Genomic DNA, 20,249 nt, shown 5'->3' on the forward strand with positions numbered 1-20,249 from the left:
TTAAGAAAACATGGGTGGCACTGTTGATTAAACATCGGCCTTCGGCTTAGGTCATGATGCTGGGGGTCCTGGGATCAAGCCCCACACTGGGCTCCCTCCTCAGTGGGGAGTCTGATTCTCCCTCTGCCTCTACCTGCCACTCCCCCTTGCTTGTGTTCTCTCTCTCTCTCTGCCAAAAGCATTACAGAAATATCAACAAAATGGTAAATAATTTAGACACAATCAAATCATATTGCCCCCAAGAAAAAGATGGAAGATGAGCAACAAAAAATAACTGACCTGGTTTCATGGTATTAATCTCTTATATAAAGGAGTAATTTTTCTGGGTTTTCCAGATAAGAAATAACTACTGTTGTGGATCTCAGATATGGTGAATTATTTGATGAATTCAGGAATGAAACAACACATTTAATTAACCCAAAGAAGCTATAATACTAACAATGAATAGGGAAAGATCTTTTGCACCATTCTCTTTTCTTAATGACCAGGAAAACAGCCTGACAAGACAGTTCTAGCTTCCAAATAGTACTAACTGCCTAATTTGTAAAATGGGCAGGTGGGGAGGGGAAGCTAGTTGTCACTCCTTGTGAAGTAAATAAATCAGTAATAGTCTTGGCATAAATTCTACTTTAAAACAGTGGTTCTCAATTCTGAAATGATCTTGCTCCCCTTGGGGACATGTGGCAATGACTGAATACATTTTTGGCTGTCATAACTGGGGGAGATGTGCTGCTGGCATCTAGCGGTTTGTAAAGATCAGGGATACTGCTAAAGATCCAAGAAAGTTCAGGACAGCCCACACAAAAAAGATTTATCTGGTCTAGTGTTCATGGTAAAAAGTCCTACTTTAAAATTATCATATAGGATCGATTTAAAAGGAAACAGAGGAAGGCTGGTGAATTTTCTTTTGCTGTTTCAGATGAATCTAGTCTTTTTATAGACTGTATACCATTTCAGAGTAGTTTTAAAATGAGACAAATTCTGTTTAAATTCTGAGATACAAGTAAGGGAATTTCTGGGAGAATTACAAAAATAATACTTCATCTACATTTAAAGCATAACATTTAGGTTTTATAGAACACCCTATAATCATGCCAGAACTAACATATAAGAATAAGGATAAAGATAGCTTTACAGAATTATTATTGATACACAGAGTAACCTATTTATAAAAATTTACCTTTCCATAAATAACTGGTAATACAGGAATCATGTTCCATAAAAAGAATCTAGCTGATGTTTAAAAAAAAAAAAAATGGCAGAGTAGGAAGCTCTAAGAAACCACCTTTTCATTGAAGTAGACATTATGCTGGCAAAAACTATCATAAGCAACTTTTTCAGAACTCTGAAATCTAAGAAAAAACTTACAAGAAGCAGAGGAATGTTTAATAAAGAAAGAAGCTACTAAATTTTGGCATTTCAGGAATTGTCATTGGCTGACCAGTGACATAACAATGGAAAACAGTCTTCAGTGATCATACAAGACAAGGAATACAGACTTTGTAAAAGTAGTTTGAAAAACTTATTAACAAATGCATGACTGAAGTCCATAATAAGCAACAACAGCAAATCTGGGGAGGGGGAAATCTGATTTCCAGAGTTATATTATGCTGTTCAACATGTCTAGTTTTCAAAAAAAAAAATTACAAAGGATGTAAAGAAACAGAAAAAGCATGGAGTATTCACAGAGAATAAAGAATGTCAGAAAACATCACTGAGGAAACCCAATATTAGATTTATTACACAGACTTTAAACAGTCTTAAATATTCTCAAAGAGCTAAAGGAAACTATGGACAAAGAACTAAAGGAAACCAGGAGTATGATATCTTAATAACTACAAAAGTACAACAGCTGAAACTACAAATACACTAGAAGGGTTCAACAGCAAATCTGAGCAGGCAGAGGAACCAGGGAACTTAAGTAAGACCACTAATATTATCAAGTGTAGGGAAAAAAAGAAAACAACGAAAAAGTGAACTCTTGGGATACCATAAAGCATACGAACATACACATTATGAAATTCTCAAGAAAGGAGAGTAAGAGGCAGAAAGAATATTTAAAGAAATAATGGCTCCAGGGGTGCCTGGGTGGCTCAGTCATTAAGCATCTGCCTTCGGCTCAGACTGTGATCCCTGGATCGAGTCCCACATCAGGCTCCCTGCTTGGTCTCCCTCTCCCACTACTCCAGCTTGTGTTCCCTCTCTGGCTGTCTCTCTCTATGTCAATTAAATAAATAAAATCTTAAAAAAGAAAATAAATAATGGTTCCAAACTAACCAATCTGATGAAACATGAATCCACACAACCAACAAGCTCAATGAACTCCAAGTAAGAAAAATTCAGATCCACATCACGACACATTATAATAAATTTTGAAAAGACAAAGATAGAATCTTGAAAGCAAGAGAAAAGTGACCTGTCATACATACACAAGGAATCCTCGATTAGATTAAGAGCCCGTTTCTTTCTTTCTTCCTTTCTTCCCTTTCTTCTTCCCTTTCTTCCCTTTCTTTTCTTTCTTTCTCTCTCTCTCTCTCTCTTTCTTTCTTTCTTTCTGTTATTTGTTTTTTAACAGGACCACAACTCAGGGCCTGAACTCACAGCCCTGAGATCAAGACCTACACTGAAATCAAGAGCCAGACACTTAACCAACTGAGCCATGCAGGCTCTCCTTAAGAGCCTATGTCTAAGCAGAAACTTGAAGGCCAGAAGGCAGTGGAACAACATATTTAAAGTGCTGAAACAATGGTTCAGCAAGAATTCTACATCTGGCAAAATTATTCTTTAAAAATGAAGGACAAATTAAAGAGATTACCCCAGGTAAGGGAAAGATCAGAGACTGCTGCTAGTAAACCTATCCTATAAGAATTGTTGAGTTTTTTAAGGTTGAAATGAAAAGACAGTAGACATTAACTCAAAGCTTTGTGAAGAAATAAAGGTAACCACACAGGTAAATGCAAGAGCCAGCATTACGTATTTTTCTTTATAAATCCACTTTTCCTCCTATAGGGCTTAAAAGAAATGTGCCTGAAACAATTATAAATTTATGTTAATGAGCACAGACTATATAAAGATGTAATATTTATATTTATGTTATTGTGACAATAACAACACAAAGGGAGAAAAAGGATTTGTAGAGAAATGGTTTTTTTTTCCCCTTAAGATTTTATTTGTCAGAATAAAAAATTAAAAATTAAAAAAAAAACAAGGAATTTAGTAATAATCAATAAAATAAATAATTGAGAAAAAAAAAGATTTTATTTGTCAGAGAGAAAGCAAGCATAAGCAGGAGGACTGGCAGGCAGAGGGAGAAGCAGGCTTCCCACTGAGCAAGGAGCCAGATACAGAACTCGATCCTAGGACCCTGAAAGGACCTGAGCTGAAGGCAGATGCTTAACTGACTGAGCCACCCAGGCATACCTAGAAGCAGTTTTTTTATGCTTCTGACAGTAAATTGTATCAATTCAACCTACACTGTTATCATTTTAGGATACTAAATGTAATCTCCAGGATAATCACCATAAGAAAATGACTAAATAATATACAGAAAATGAATTGAAGAGGGAATCAAAACAGCACACTATGAAATAATCCAGTAGACAAAATAGGTGTCAGTAATGCAGGGGCCGAGGAATAGAAAGAAAAAATACAGAAAAAAGAACAATGGCAAAAGTCTTTACATATAATATTTACTTTAAATGAATTAAAGTTACTAATTAAAAGGTAGAGACTGGACGAATGGATTAATAAAACTGATCCATTTACACGCAGTATATGGAGACTCACTTTAGATTGAATGACATAAATACATTAGAAGAATGAAAGAAAATATTCCATGGGAAAAAAAGCTGGGGTGCCTACACTAATATCAGACAAAAAAGACATATAAGACTGTTAAAATAGTGAAAAACAGGGCATACTGACGATACTAATAAAAGGGTTAATTAATCAAAAGATAAAACAATTATAAACATGTATGCATGAACAACATAGCTCCAAAATGTATGTAATAAAAAATGACATAAATGGAGAAACAGTTCTAAAATAATGCTTGGAGTAATCAATAACCCACTTTCCATAAATGAACAGAACATTTAAACAAAAGATGAATAAGAAAATGCAGGACATGAACAATATCATAAACCAACAAGATATAACAGACATATAAAGCTCAATCCACCATCAACAGCAGAATACATTGCACATGAGAAATTCTCCAGGACAAACTATATGTTAGGCCAAAAAACAACCTAATAAATTTAAGGAGACTGAAATCATACAAGTATCTTCACCAAGCCACGATGGAATAAAACAAGATATCAACAAGAGAAGACTACAAGTTTCACAAATACCTGGAAAACAGCAAACTCTTTTGTTCCAAGTTTTTATTTAAATTCTAGTTAATATATATTGTAATATTAGTTGTAGAAGTAGAATTTAGTGATTCATCACTTACATATAACACCCAGTGCTCATCACAACAAGTGCCCATCACCCATTTAACCCACCTCTTCTCCAGTAAGCATCAGTTTGTTCTCTATAGTTAAGAGTCTGTTTCTTGGTTTATCTCTTTTTTCTTCATTTGTTTGTTTGGTTTCTTAAATTCCACGAGTTAAATCATATGGTATTTGTCTTTCCCACTCTGACTCCACCCATATCATTGCAAATGGCAAGATTTTGTTCTTTTTTATGGCTAAGTAATATTCCACTGCATGCACATGTGCACGTGTGTGCACACACACATACACATGTATATATACACCTCGCATCTTCTTTATCCATTCATCAGCTGATGGACATTGGGCTGTTTCCATAATTTGGATATTGTTGATAATGCTGCTATCAACATCGGGATGCATGTGTCCCTTTGAATAAGTATTTTTCTATCCTTTGGGTAAATATCTAGTGGTGCCATTGCTGGATCGGAGGGTAGTTCTTTTTTAACTTTCTGCAGAACCTCCATACTGTTTTCCAGAGTGGCTCCCCCAGTATGCATTATTCCTACCAATAGTGTAAGAGGGTTTCCCTTTCTCCACACTCTCACCAATATTTGTTATTTCCTTGTGTTGTTAATTTTTGCCATTCTGACAGGTGTCAAATGGTATCTTGTTGTAGTTTGATTTGTATTTCCCTGATAATGAGTGATATTGAGCATCTTTTTACGTAGCCATTAAACATTGGATGTCTTCTATGGATAAATGCCTATTCAGGTCTTCTGCCCATTTCTTAACTGGATCATTTATTTTTGGGGTGTTCAGTTTGATAAGTTCTTTATAGATTTTGGATACTAACACTTCATCAGATATGTCATTTGCAAACATCTCCCATTCTGAAAGTTGCCTTTTAGTTTTGTTGACTGTTTCCTACGCTGTACAGAAGGTTTTTATCTTGATTAAAGTTCATTTTTGTTTTTATACCCCTTGCCTCTGGGGATGTATCTAGAAAGAAGCTGCTGCCGATGTCAAAGTGGTGAAAACAACATACTCTTAAAAAAAAACCAATGAGTCAAAGAAGGAATCATAAGGGAGATTAGAGAAAATGCTTTGAGAACAAATGAAAATGAGAACCACACCAAACTTATGGGATTCAGTGAAATCAGTACTCACAAAAATTTTAGTTGTAAATGCCTACATGAAAAAAAAGGGAGAGAAAGATCTCAAATCAATAACCCAGCTGACACACTAAGGAACCAGAAAAAGAAGAGCAAACTAAGCCCAGGGCTATAGTAAGGAAGAGCAATACAGAATAGATTGTGGATAAAATATAGAATACAAAATTGATAGTGAAAGCGACAAAGATCAACAAAATTGACAAATCTTTTACTAGACTAAGGTGCAAAAAAGAGAAGACAAATTAGAAATGAAAGTGGGGATATAACTACCGACTTTCTACAAATAACAATAAAAGGAAAATCTACAAGGGCTTCTGGATGGCTCAGTCAGTTGAGTGTCTGACTCCTGATTTTGTCGGGGGGTCATGATAGCGAGATTGTGAGAACAATCCCGCATCAGGCTCCACACTAAAGCAAGGGGAGAGGGGTCTGCTGGAGATTCTCTCTCCCTCTCTCTCTCCCTCTACCTCTAACCCTGCTTGCGTTCTCTCTCTCTAAAAAAAACAAACAAAATTAAAAAAAAAAACTTTAAAAGAAAAAAACTACAATTGTACATCAACATGTTAGATAACCTAGATTAAATGATAAGTTCCTAGAAACACATGAACTACCAAAACTTATTTGAAAAAGAGAATCTGAACAAACCTGTAAGAGATTTAATAAATAACAAAAAATGTCCCAACAAAGAAAAAAAATCCAAGACAAGACTGTTTCACAGCCGAATTCTACCAAACATATAGTTTGGGAGTTTAATGCCAATCCTTCTCTAACTCTTCCAAAAAATAGAAGGAACACAAATTCATTCCATGAGGCCAGAATTATTCTGACTCCATAGCCAGATCAAGACCACACACACACACACACACACACACACACACGTGCGCCCACGTGCGCACACACACACAGAGCCAATGTCATACTCACTAGTGAAAGACTGAAAGCTTTTCTGCTGTGATCAAGAGCAAGACAAGGACTCTGTCTCACAACTTCTATTCAACACAGTATTACAAATTCCAATCAGAGCAATTAGGCAAGTACATGAAACAAAAGGCATCCTCATTGGAAACACAATCAATGCAACCATTACCCAAAACTCCAATGTCCTTTATCACACACCTGGAAAAACCCACTTTAAAACTCATGCGGAAACCTCAAGTGATCCCAAATAGGCAAAACAATCCTGGAAAAGCAGAGAGCTTTTCCACGCCCTGATTTCAAAGGCTACTAGAAATCTATTGCAATCAAAACAGTATAGTACTGGCATGAAGACCGTTCAATGGTGTATCATAGAAAGACTAGAAATAAAGCCTCACATACGTGGTCAAATGATTTGAGAAGGGTGCAAGACCACTTAATAAAAAAGGAGTTTTTTCAACAAATGATAGTGTAGGAAAACTGGATATTGACATGCAAAACAATGAAGATAGACTCTACCTAACAACATATACAAAAATTCACTCAAAACAATGGAAGGCAATGACTCCAACATTTATTTGTATACCAGTGACCAGAAAAGCATTATTCACAATAGCTAAAAGGTACAAGCATTTCAAGCGTCTGTCAATATGTGAATAGATTTTTTTTACAATGTGGTATACATGCACAGTAAAATATTATTCAGCCTTAAAACAGAATAAAATTCTGGCATGTCCTGTAACATGGATGAACCTTGAAGACAAGCTAAGTGAAATACATCAACCACAAAAAAATAAATATTATAGGATTCTACTTATTTGAGGTAACCAGAATAAACTCATAAGCTCAGAAAGTAGAATAGTGGCTACTGGGGCCTGGGGTTAAAGGAGAATGGAGAACTACTGTTTAATGTGTGAAGAAATCTAGCTTGGGATGATAAGAAAGTTCCAGAGATGGATGGTAGAAATGGCTGCACAATAAGGTGAAGGTGCTTAATGCCACAAACTATACTGTTAAAAATGGCTAAAATGGTAAATTTTGTTATATATACTTTACCACAATAAAAAGATAATTTTTCTTAAAGTTTATGCTTTGAAAACATGACCCCAACGTAATACTGAGAAAGTCTAAACTCCTATGACCCTGAAACTTGCTAGATCCTAGATTCTTTACCTATGAAGCCTACAGTGATAATTTCTCCCATAAAAATGTACAACTCTAAAAGAGAGGACACTAAACTTAATTAATCCACAGAACCTGGAATGGCATATATGTGGTTACAAACAACAAATTTTATTTGTTTTTAAATAAATGGAAAATTTACCACATGAGCTGACAGTCACTCCTGTTACCATCTTGTGTCATTTCCCACCAGCTATAGGTGGATTAGGTAAAATATCTGATCTCAAATGATACCATGAATGGTAAAATGTTTTTGCAAATTACCATATTATTATATTTAACACAGTATTACTAATAATGTATCTGTTATATGTAATAAATGTTACCATATTATTTTCCCCAAAATTTAACTGCCAAGAATGTTGATTCCCTACATTTCTACTTTGTATAATACTGAATGGTATTACTTAAATGGCACATGGTATTCCAGAAGAGCTAAGGCTTTTGGATTCACATAGATTTGAATCCTGACACTGTCGTCTACTAGCAGTGTGACCTGCAGCAGGTTATTTAGGTCCTCTCATTTCTTCTGTTTTCTTTCTTCAATCTCACTCCTTCAATTCTATTTTAAATGAGTAAAAAAGTAATTTTACAATCTTAATACTCTGTGCCGCTAAATTAAGAGTGAATAAGATCAGGAAGCTCATGGAAATTCTGCCAAAAACCAATCTATTTTGTACCCTGCTCCCACACCACCAAGGAACAGATGGTGAAGATTAATTGCCATTGTAGCTTATAGACATGTAAGTGGTAAAATATCAAAAAAACTATTATTTGGAAAAGTTAAGCAATTCTGCCAAAGAAAATTGGAGAGTCAAAATTAAAAAGAATTATAAATGTTATATAATTTTTAAAAGCTTAGCAGGTCAGAGAGGTCAGTTCACAGTAAAAGTATTCTTGGTATTTTAGGGGTGGGAAGTGAACAAAGGGTAGGAAGAGGGAAGGGGAAGAAGAGAACAGTAAGTTCTACTGACTTCAATTTTTTTCTTTCTTTCTTCTTCTTTTTTTTTTTAACAATAACCACAAAATAGAAGGTATTAGGATTAGGAAAAGATATCAAAATATTTATGTCTGTTAAATCTAAGTACACTACAGTAAAATCATAGATAATACAGATTTTTCTAAAAAGATTTTATTTATTTATTTGACAGACAGAGATCACAAGCAGGCAGAGAGGCAGGCAGAGAGAGAGGAGGAAGCAGGCTCCCTGCTGAGCAGAGAGCCCAATGTGGGGCTAGATCCCAGGATACTGGGATCATGACCTGAGCCGAAGGCAGAGGCTTTAACCCACTGAGCCACCCAGGTGCCCCAGATAATATAGATTAAAAAACAAAACAAAACAAAAACTTAAGTATCAGTAATACTAATAAAATTACCTCATTATAGAAACTTTTTTTTTTTTTTTAGATTATATTTATTTATTTCTCAGAGAGAATGAGAACACAAGCAAGGGGAGCTGCAGGAAGAGGGAGAGGCAGGCTCCCTGCAGAGCAAGGAGCCTGACACGGGACTCAATCCTAGGACTCTGGGAACATGACCTGAGCCAAAGGCAGATGCTTAACCAACTGAGCCACCCAGGTGTCCCTAGAAATTCTTTAAATAGAAAGTTTGTTTGATTTAAATCAATAAAGTAATACACTATAACTGTTTTTAAATTAACATGAAATTACATTAAAGAGGTAATAACAATATCATAAAATGCCACTGATTTGGACTCCCCAGTTCCAGGATACTATGACCTCCACAAGGTAAAAAAATCTTTGATCACTGGAGTTTTTTCCTAGTGCTTGAAATAGAACAGCGCTCAGCATATATAGCAGGTGTTCAATGTTTGTTGACTAGGTTACCTCCTCTCCTAATTAATACCAGCTTTTCAATACACAAAAGGAAGTATGTCCTCCCTACTTTTTTGAGCAATTTACTCTGTGATTATTCTATAGTTATTTATACATTGTTTCACTTTGAGAAAGAATTTAAACCAATACAAAAGATACTTTGTATTTTCTTCAGTAGCCTTTCAAATTTTCTTCAGATTATAATCATATTTGTCTGTTTTCAGCTTTCTTCAACTTCTAAGAGCACAGCTTGGAAAAAAAAAACCCAACCCCACAAAGTTTTTCAATGCAACCATTCATCATCTCACCATACTCATCTCTGTCTTTGCCAACAGTTTCTCATGGAGCAGGAAGACAACAATCATGTCACATTTACTGACATGGAAATTCTCTATTTCCCAGTGTATAACTACTAACAAATTCTCTCAACGTCAAGCTGCTCCTATAGCTTTCCCAGAGAGCAGGTCATTCAATGTCATTCTTAATAGTGTAATTTCCTAATTTCCCAATAATTTATTTCCCCTTTTCCCTTCTCAGTCAATTGTATAGCTTGTATATAGTGCATGTGCTATACCCGAAGGTAGTATAACTATTTCTTTAAAAATATTTGATAACTAGGATACTTCCCTAAAATTGGCAAAAACTATGATCTGTTTCTTTAAAATTAACAAGATTCTTTCCCCCATGAACTTTTCCCTCACAGTCTCAACTAGATAGGCAGACCTTAAGACAAATAATAACTACTTAATTTGTAACTGTTTCTAAACCACACAGCTGAGTTAATTACCATTATTAAGGTTTACTGCTGTTGTACAGCAGGAATTTAGGAGCTGGTGGTATACATTATCCTTTCTGTGAAAAAAGGAAAAAAAAATCTTGAGACTTCAACAGGAGAAAGATGAATTATTGGCCGTCCAAATCCATGAAGATGTTGGGCACATTGGGTACCACTATAATTTTAATTCAGCCATGATGAACAAGGTTTTCTATGAATCATCTCATTATTTTAACTGCTTTTTGAAATAGGGAAATGTTCTCAACTGACTGAAAAAAAATTCTTGCATACTACATGCTTTCATGTCTGAACTGCAAACTGCAAGTCTGATGGACTAATTAAATTCTGGTATTTATCAATAATAGGACCACATATTTTGTATTTTAAGTCTAGTAAAAAAAAGATAATAACTTATCTCTTCACAGGAAATATATTTTATTTTTATTTTTTTTTTAAGATTTTATTTATTTATTTGACAGACAGAGATCACAAGTAGGCAGAGAGGCAGGCAGAGAGAGAGACAGAGAGGGAAGCAGGCTCCCTGCTGAGCAGAGAGCCCAATGTGGTGCTCGATCCCAGGACCCTGAGATCATGACCCGAGCTGAAGGCAGCGGCTTAACCCACTGAGCCACCCAGGTGCCCCAGGAAATATATTTTAATTACCCTGTATTTACTGACTTTCTTCACATTGAGATATCAAAATATAAGACACAATGCAATTTAACAAAGATCAAATATCAAATTATAACTGCCAAGACCAATTCCATCTCATGTATATGGTCGTTCATCTTGGGTCTCTCAAATGAAATATCAGAGAAGTAGCAGTACAATTTTCCCAACATTATCAAATATTCTCTCTTTAATTAGAGTAGGATAATGTCCATAACCGCTTCTGTGTACTTTAGATTTTCATCAAATATACACATATATTAGCAAGGCAGTATTTACAAGACTGTATTTACTACAACTACTTTCAAATATCCACTGTAATGTGCGAGAAAAAATAACTTACTGTCTCTGAGTGTCTCCCAAGCCCATTGATCATTTTTGAAGAAGAGATGTCGTTTGATTTCTTCAACACCATTTCGCCCTAATCTCACCTCTCTGAATAGAGAGGGGGGAAAAAGTTATTAACCATTTAAGATATTATTATTATAACCTGTCCAGATATACTTATGGGCACAATGTTAAATCTGTGCATAATGATAAAAATAGTTCTACATCACCTTGAAATTATATTGGTTTTCAGTAAGCTATGGATAATACTGAAGAGTTTTTTTAAAAAACATGAAAAACAGACTTGTTGATACTCCATGACTTTTCTATTGACAAAGAAAATCCTAATAATCATTCACTTTGCTTCATTAGCATAATTAATAAAACACAATGAATTTTCTTGACAGCTCTTAACCATTGTGGTAGTTAGACATTTTTTGCAACCAACAACTTTACATCACATCAAAAGCTAACAAAAACTCAGAAAGACATCTTAAATTTAAAATCTCCTGTTCATAAGCTATTATAAATATTTCTGACCTATCAGAAACCAATGATTAACTAATTCTTGACATTACTACAAAACAGAGTTTTAACGGGATTCCTGGCCTCTTAGGTAAACATATAAATAAAATGTTTAAAAATATGCCTTTAGTAGATTTGGAAAGGGAACTTAGGAACTTCTGTTTTCTACTTCAGTGCCTATTAACAAGAATAGCCCGAATTCCAAATCTTTTCATGAGTTAAAAGATAAACTGCTTTTGATATAATGTGACACCTTCTGAACAAACATTCACTGACTCTCCCAGACTGGATCAGGGAACCTCTCCATGGTTCTATGATAGACAGGCAGTACTTAACTCAGAGTACTTAACTTTCTGTACAATAAACATCTCATTCACTTGTCTGTTTCCCTCAAAGGAGTATGAGGCAGTGAAGAGTGGCTGTGTATCTTTTTCATTTCTATATTCCTAGCACCTAATACACAGAACAGTACTTATATTTATAAAGCACATGTACTAAAATGTAAAAATATGAAAGACTATACATTTCAGGCTCTAAAGGACCATATGTAGGGGAGTACATTTAATATTAAAGTGAATCTGAAATTGAAATATATGTAAAAGCACTAGGCCCTTTTAAATTAACAATATACAATATACAAACATAAATATTAATAATTTTAATAACATGATTTTAGTAAGTCATGTGGTTCATGTTTAAATTTAAAAAGTAAACCATAAGGGTACACATAACATACTATTTTTGTTTCTAAAACACATACATGAATATACATTTATAAAAATCCTTACTGAATCTGAAAGACATCATACCAATGACCATCTCTAGAGGTAAGGAGGTCGGAAATACATACATCTTTATAGGTTTGCACTATTTACTTAATTTCAACAAACATAAAATCATATATAATTAAATCTTTTTTCCAGCTCTACTGAGGTATAACTGACAAAAATCTTAAGATATGTAAAGTGTAAAAAGTGTTTTGACATATGTGCACATTGTGAAAGGATTCTCCCACTGAGAATTAACACATCTATCACATCATCTATTTACCTTTCTTTTTGGTAAGAACATTTAAATTCTACTCTCTTAGCAAATTTCAACTATACAATACTGAATTATCTTAAATGGCATCAATTAGAAAATGCGTAATTTTTCCATCACTAGGAAAAAAATGTTACTAATTAAGACATGGTAGTATAAGATGCACTCTAATTTCAGAGATGTTACATGTCAAAAAACCCTCAGACTCAAGAAAATATAATTTTTATACTTGACCAAATTAAAAATTCAACAATGAACCTTAAAAAAAAAAATCATCTAATCTAGCCATCAAAAAAGAGTATTATCCCAATTTCCTAGGTAACGCAAGTGATTGGAGATCCAGAAAGCCATCCAGAATATCACAAAACACTGTATTTCACTATCATTAATGATTTGGGGAATGGTATTATTTTTATTCCACCAGTTCAACTACAGGAGCTGAGATACACACCTCAAATACTGAGCAGCAAAATGAGAATTTCCTTAGAATAAATTAAAGTTCAATGTTAAGACTGTTTACCTGTCAGTAAGGAAGGCACAAATAAGATTTTTTGCTTCTTTTGATATATCATTATCATCAGGAAAGGTAAGTGAATTTTTATGATTCATAATCTTACTGTAAGTTCCAACCAGAGAATCTGCATAAAAAGGTGTATCACCTGAAAAAATTGATAGGGAAAACAAAATAAGATACACTAAAAAAAACAGTTTCAAAGGAAAAGAGTCAATGTTACATGTTTAAAGATTACTATATATGCATTAAAGACATACACTTAATATATAAAAAAGAAATAACATCACAAAGTTGCTTAAATCTTCTAAATAGCTTTTAAAAACACACAAGGCAGGTTTCAATTAGTTTGTTTTCTACAAACAAAATTAACTTTGCTTAATGCAATAAATGCCTTATTAGAAGAAGCCAAATGGCTAACTTCTGGGATGAACAACTATCTTAGAGGTATACAAAATTCTCCTTTACTTACCTACAAGCATTTCATATAAAAATACCCCAACTGACCACCAGTCACATTCTCGTCCATAATAGCCATCACCACCTTGAGATTTTAATACTTCAGGGGAAATGTAATCAGGTGTTCCAACTGCTGTATCACATCGTACCATACCTTCCTAAAAAAAAGAAGCAGGTTAACTTCTGAACTAGAATACATATATAAATTCTGAACTATTTAAAATGACTTTCCTAATAAAACCTATAGAACTCTGCATCTTTGGGCTATAAAATATATCAAAACCTAATGCAAACTTGACAAAAATGAACACATAGGCTAATTACATATACATATTATATACACAATGTATTCAAAATATGTGTGTGCTTGTGTTTCTAGATACATTAGTGATTTTTACATCGTAATATTACTCTAGAAAGACACACTGCCACCCAGTTGTGCCAATATAATGACCTCATCATAACTGCAGAGACCAAGTATATAAGCCAATGCAAGCAGATTAAGGGACTGATAGGATGAATCACTTGATAACATTAATATATAATACTGATTAAACTTTTTCTAACTAAAATAGTCATTCAATCTAACCATGCTTGAAACTGTAAAAAAAACATACGAGTCAACTGTACAAATATAAAAATGCAGAAGTATGTGTAATGGAAAAGGGTGTAATAATACTGAGCACATTGAATATCTACTTAATATGCAATTTAACTCTCCAAAAAAAAAAAAAAAAGCCCAAAACTAAGTGTAAAGACTATATATACCTATTACTTATTTTCGCTGATATTAATGCAACAGAATTATAATTAGATGTTCACACAGAAGTTCTCATGTAGTGTTTCCTTCTAAGCAATAATTTTCCTTTTAAAATAATAAATACAACTTTTTGGCTATTGTTCTGTGGTAAGTTTCCAAGAATATTAACTATTTCAACTGAAACAAGTAGCATATTTGCCACTTCAGCTAGAAGTATGTTATTTATTTTGAAAATAATGAGGACAGATGGTATCTTTTAAAATTAACTCCCAAAATAAGCAATAAGATCTTCTACATGTTAACAGGCTAAGTAAAACACTAAAAAATACACATATCACTGAAATCCAGTTTTTATGAAAGTCTAATTTTAATACTGGTCTTAGTATTTAATGATGAGTTTCACTCCTAGTTACCAGCAATACTATGTATTAGAGTTGTTATAAAAGGTTTAATAAATATGGCAATCAACACTTAAGTAGAGAGGAAAATATAAATCACTTACAATCAAGTTACTAATTAAACACTGAAATCCTGGCATCTATTTTAACAAATAAGACAGGTCGTATCAATTCTGTACAAGTCTAGCTATGGTTAGTACATTCTTACAGCATTTTCTAAAAAGCAGTTATCTTGAATTAGCAAAATTATTTAACCTTATTCATCTTCATACAAGTACCAAAATCTGCTAACTTCAAATGTCCAGATTTATCCAGCAGCATGTTATCAGGTTTCACATCTCTGAGGGAGGAAAAAAACAGTGTTTCTAAAACCAGACACTGATAAAAATTCTATGAGGCAGTTATTTTAGGCCCTATATCCCCAGTCATTGTGGATAAGGCCATTTTTGATTCGTATGTGCTCACTCTGTCCATATCTATAAATTGAATTTCAGCAGGGAAATTCCTTTATATGTCAATGCCTTAGAGAAAGGCATTTAATATCCCCCTTTCTTTTAAAAAGAGTTTGATTCTTCCAAGGAGGAAAGCAAACCATTTGAGAGAGAATAACCATAAAAAAACACAATATTCAGACATTAAAAAAATAACTGAAACACACTTTTTAACTTAAGTACATAAATAACCCCAGGACAGGATCTAAATCACTTTCATTTTTGTATCCCTGGCACTTAGCACAGCAACTGCATTGGATTCAAGTGATGTTTGTAAAACAAATGAAACTGTTCTTTTATCAAATAAATATGATCTATTCACTAATTAAAAGCAACTTATTTGTATATTAAAAATTTTGAATATAAAAAATGAATCAAAAGCAAATTAATTTGCATATAAAAAATTAAAAGTATTTAACTGGCACATACCTCAGAAAACCAGCCTATAATTTTTATTTTTCAGAACCAAATAAAAGTATATAATCAGATTAAGGGAAATTAAAGAATACATTTATATCAACATTAAACTGAAATAATAAAACTCTGAATTTTGATTTAAATTCTGAAATACCACTTATCTCACATGGAGAATAGGTGGGTTTTGAGTAGGAAATGTCAACCTAATAAAGTTTAAGTACTTTTCAGCTTCCCCTGCCCTCCAACAAATGAAAAAACTTAAAGCGTTTTTATCTTTACCTATGAATGAAACCCATGGAATGGATTGCATCCAATGCAAGAACTACTTCTGCAGTATAGAATCGTGCCCATTTTTCAGGCACATCATAGTTGCTCATTAAGTTTACAAGATCTCCACCAGGCATGTACTCCATCACCATGTAGAGATAACGATCATCTTGGAATGCATAAAAAAGCTATACAAATACAAGAAAATCATTAAGATTAAGCAAAACTTTCATTTAAAAAATGACAAAAATACTAATGTTAAAATTTAATTAAAATAGTCAAATTGCAGTAACTAAGGTACTCTTAAAAAAACAAAACACACAAACATAAACATCACAAAGTCCCCTGCATATGCAAAGGAACTGTGGTTATTTCTGAGGAGTCAGATCAAAACTGTTTTCTCTACACATTGCTACACTAATTCAATTTTTTACAGTGAGAATTTTTAAAAATTATAGTAGCTTCAACAAAGAATATACAAGTGACCTAAGCAAAGAGATTATAATTCTGATATAACGTATGCTCCTATGAGGTCTACTGTTAAATTTATATCTACACAATAATTCTCAAGAAGTCTGAAAAACTGGACTACATGCTCAGCTGTCCATTAGCCATGTGACTGGGCAATTTATTTAACCTCCCTAAGTCCCTGTCACTATAATCCCTTCCAGAAAAATGTAAGGGACTATACCCTGTTTGACTTTTATATGGGCTACTTCGTCAGAGTCTGGACCTAGTAATGGCAGTTTGCAAACACAAAATGTCTAATCAGGAGAAACATAAATTAATCTGTAAATGGAGATATACCAAGGATTAACTGCCTTTCAGAGTTGTTAAAAAGATCAGTGAATGTAGAAAGCACCTGGTATAACAGATGCTCAGTACGTAATAGTCAATGGGAGGAGGAGCAGTAAAATAAGTAACAGGAAGAGGGCAGCAGCTAGAGTCAAGCAGGAAGAGTGAAATCCATTGACAGGAAATTGGCAAGAATACCAGGTATAAATGTATTTATGTGACCTAGCTTGAGTTAAAAAAAAAAAAAAAGCAAATTTACAAAAGAACATTTTAAGTAAACATGAGATCAGAATCAAACTAAAATAAAATAGAGCCCTAGAGAAAATGATACTTTATTTACACAGACATGTGTCTTAAAATCTTCTTGTTTCACTTTTAAATAGTGTTTAATGGTTTTAGTTACAGACTTGGTTATTTTAAAAAGATATTTTAGGGATGGATGAGAAACTAAGCGGCATCCCAAGGTCAGCCCAGATTAAAGTATATAATTTACCATTTGGGTACCACAATTAAAGAAACAATGTTGCTTTGGTGGTAGTTTTCTTGACAATGTGTCAAGAAAAACAAAGCTTCAAATAGCACGTTGTAAATGTTAAAATTATGTCCTATGTCTTTTAACCACCTACAGAACACTTAAGATTTTCTGTATTACTGGGTTTTTTTTTAAAGATTTTATTTATTTTTTTGACAGAGAGAGAGATCACAAGTAGGCAGAGAGGCAGGCAGAGAGAGGGGGGGAAGCAGGCTCCCCGCTGAGCAGAGAGCCCGATGCGGGGCTCGACCCCAGGACCCAGGCGCCCCATATATCACTGGTTCTTAACCAGAGGAAAATAACTGTCACCTAACCACCCATCCCCATCCCAACATCACCAGGTAAATGTTCAACTATGTCTAAATACAGTTTTGGTTGTTATGAATGATAGGCAGCCTGTGGAGAGGTGCTACTGGCATCACCCCCGTAGAAGTCAGGGACGCTGCTGAAAATTTGATAATGCATAGGACAGCCCACAAAACAAAGTGATAGCCCAAAATGTCAGTGATACCAAGCCTGAAAAATCTCTGCTCCACACAGCTGATAAAAACAGAGCAGATGGGCTCTTGGGTGGCTCAGTCCTAAAGCGTCTGCCTTCAGCTTGGGTCATGATCCCAGGTCCTAGGATTGAGTGCTGCATCAGGCTCCCTGCTCAATGGAAAGCCTGCTTCTCCCTCTCCCACTTCCCCTGCTTGTGTTCCCTCTCTCGCTGTGTCTCTGTCAAATAAATAAAATCTTAAAACAAACAAACAAAAAAACCAGAGCTGACATTTCAAGTATAAAAAGTCATACATAACTCTTAAATATTTTCCATATCCTTTTTATTTCAATTACTGCTGTTTTTATTTAGGACACTGTTCATTATATCCTGTAAATTCATGTTAAAAATTTAGAAATGATCTAGTCCACCCAACAGCTGTTTTTTTTTAAACCAGAAGATTTACTTCCCCCCATATGCATCCTTACATAACCCCAATACATAAGACATAAAATATGGAGCTGCTCTAGTTGAGGCAGAAAAGGAAAACCCATATTATAACCTCCTCAAATTCCTGCTTGTCCCAATGATTCCACCTAAGGTATTCTCCACAGGTGAAAATAACCAATCTAAGCCAACTTCCACATTTTTGAGCAAGGGAGATGTTTTTGACAGTTAAGACTAGAACTTAAAACTACTGACTTCTACTGTATTCTCCTTCCCACTGAAAAACCTACAGCCAACACATTATTTGAAGGATTACCTTAACTCCCCTCTTCCTTCATTTTCCCATTCCTTCCTCTCCACAAATGAGACAAATAGATGAATAGATGGTTAAATAAACAGAATATAAGAGGATATCATATCTGGGGAAAAAACTTAAATTTCAACATTAAATAAAGTATCTATCAGAAGATGATAATATATGACTTTCCTCAATCAAAGCAGATTATTTAAATTTTCTAATATTTAAAGTCTACAGGCACATGAATTGTTTTGCTTTGGCCTTACTTTCTCCTCCTAGAGACAATTCAATAAAATTAAATTTTATGACTTAAAAAAAGTAACAATATGTTAGACAATTCTGTAATTGCCAAATAAACTCTCTATTACGTTCTAGAAAACAAATTAAGCTTCTCCAATATTTTTAGTTACAAATTATTACAGAAATAATGAAACAGCAGCAAAATCATACCTGGACGACCCAAGGGCTGTTAGCAAAAGCCATGATGTCCCTTTCTTCCCAGAAAAAAGCAGAATCGGATCTCTTAATCATTTCAAATTTACTGAGAAGCTTCATAGCATATACCTTCCTGGTGGATTTATGTCTTACCTTTAAAATTGCAAACAGAAAGTAATGAACTTTTTGCCCAGTGTTTACCAGAACAATTTACCAAATGATTTTAACACCTTGTTAAATATAACATTACTGTTCTAGTTTTTTTTTTTTTTTTTTTAATCTCTTCCCAATTAGATGTCAAGGCTTCAATGACCAGAAAGCAAGTAATGTTAGAAAAAAGTCTTTATTTCCTATATGATAGCACACTCCCCTTTCTCCACCCTGTTATGCACGGTGCTTTCTATTTATAAAGCTTAGGATTCCATAACATTTTAGAAGTCTAATATTACAAGTAAAGATTTTTCTTCTGACACTTGAAACCTCTTCTCTCCCATGGATGCTTGGGGAAAATATTTCATACTACTGCTGAATTTGGCTGAATTTTATTTATTGTGTCTTTATCTGTATGAAAAGAAAAGTGTGACTTTAAATCATTGAAGCATTACAACAGTTTATTTTACATTAAAGTTCTTGAAAAACAAAAAATATTAAGAATTACTTTATAATAAACAGTTACAAAAGAAACGTTCAACGCATTAACTAGGCTTTCACATCCTTTGGCAAGACTGCCTAGAGCAATTTAAAGCAATAATTTTATAAAAACCATTATCATCTCACATTATGTTAGACACACAAATGGATTTTTAATTTTATTGCTTTTTAATCTCATTATAATAACCTACCAATTGTACTTCTCCAAATGCACCTCTACCAATCACCTTCACTACTTCATAGTCTTCAGCTTTCATTCGTAAATCTCTAATTTTATTTATTGTGTCTTTATCTGTATGAAAAGAAAAGTGTGACTTTAAATCATTGAAGCATTACAACAGTTTATTTTACATTAAAGTTCTTGAAAAACAAAAAATATTAAGAATTACTTTATAATAAACAGTTACAAAAGAAACGTTCAACGCATTAA

General features: G+C 33.8%; 1 protein-coding gene across 3 annotated transcripts in view; it reads right to left on the reverse strand.

The window, feature by feature from the left end:
- ROCK1 (Rho associated coiled-coil containing protein kinase 1) overlaps nucleotides 1–20,249 on the reverse strand; it is a 148,404-nt gene that overhangs the window by 69,416 nt on the left and 58,739 nt on the right. For all 3 annotated transcript variants that reach the window (XM_059409313.1, XM_059409314.1, XM_059409311.1), the window contains exons 3-9: nucleotides 20,011–20,111; nucleotides 19,184–19,321; nucleotides 16,196–16,371; nucleotides 15,264–15,348; nucleotides 13,864–14,008; nucleotides 13,401–13,539; nucleotides 11,331–11,422 (exon numbers count right to left, since the gene is read on the reverse strand). In XM_059409313.1, the coding sequence (XP_059265296.1) occupies nucleotides 11,331–11,422; nucleotides 13,401–13,539; nucleotides 13,864–14,008; nucleotides 15,264–15,348; nucleotides 16,196–16,371; nucleotides 19,184–19,321; nucleotides 20,011–20,111 (876 nt within the window). The remainder of the gene's footprint in view (nucleotides 1–11,330; nucleotides 11,423–13,400; nucleotides 13,540–13,863; nucleotides 14,009–15,263; nucleotides 15,349–16,195; nucleotides 16,372–19,183; nucleotides 19,322–20,010; nucleotides 20,112–20,249) is intronic.

Source organism: Mustela nigripes, chromosome 8, assembly GCF_022355385.1.
Source record: "Mustela nigripes isolate SB6536 chromosome 8, MUSNIG.SB6536, whole genome shotgun sequence".
In the NCBI taxonomy this organism is placed as follows: domain Eukaryota; kingdom Metazoa; phylum Chordata; class Mammalia; order Carnivora; family Mustelidae; genus Mustela; species Mustela nigripes.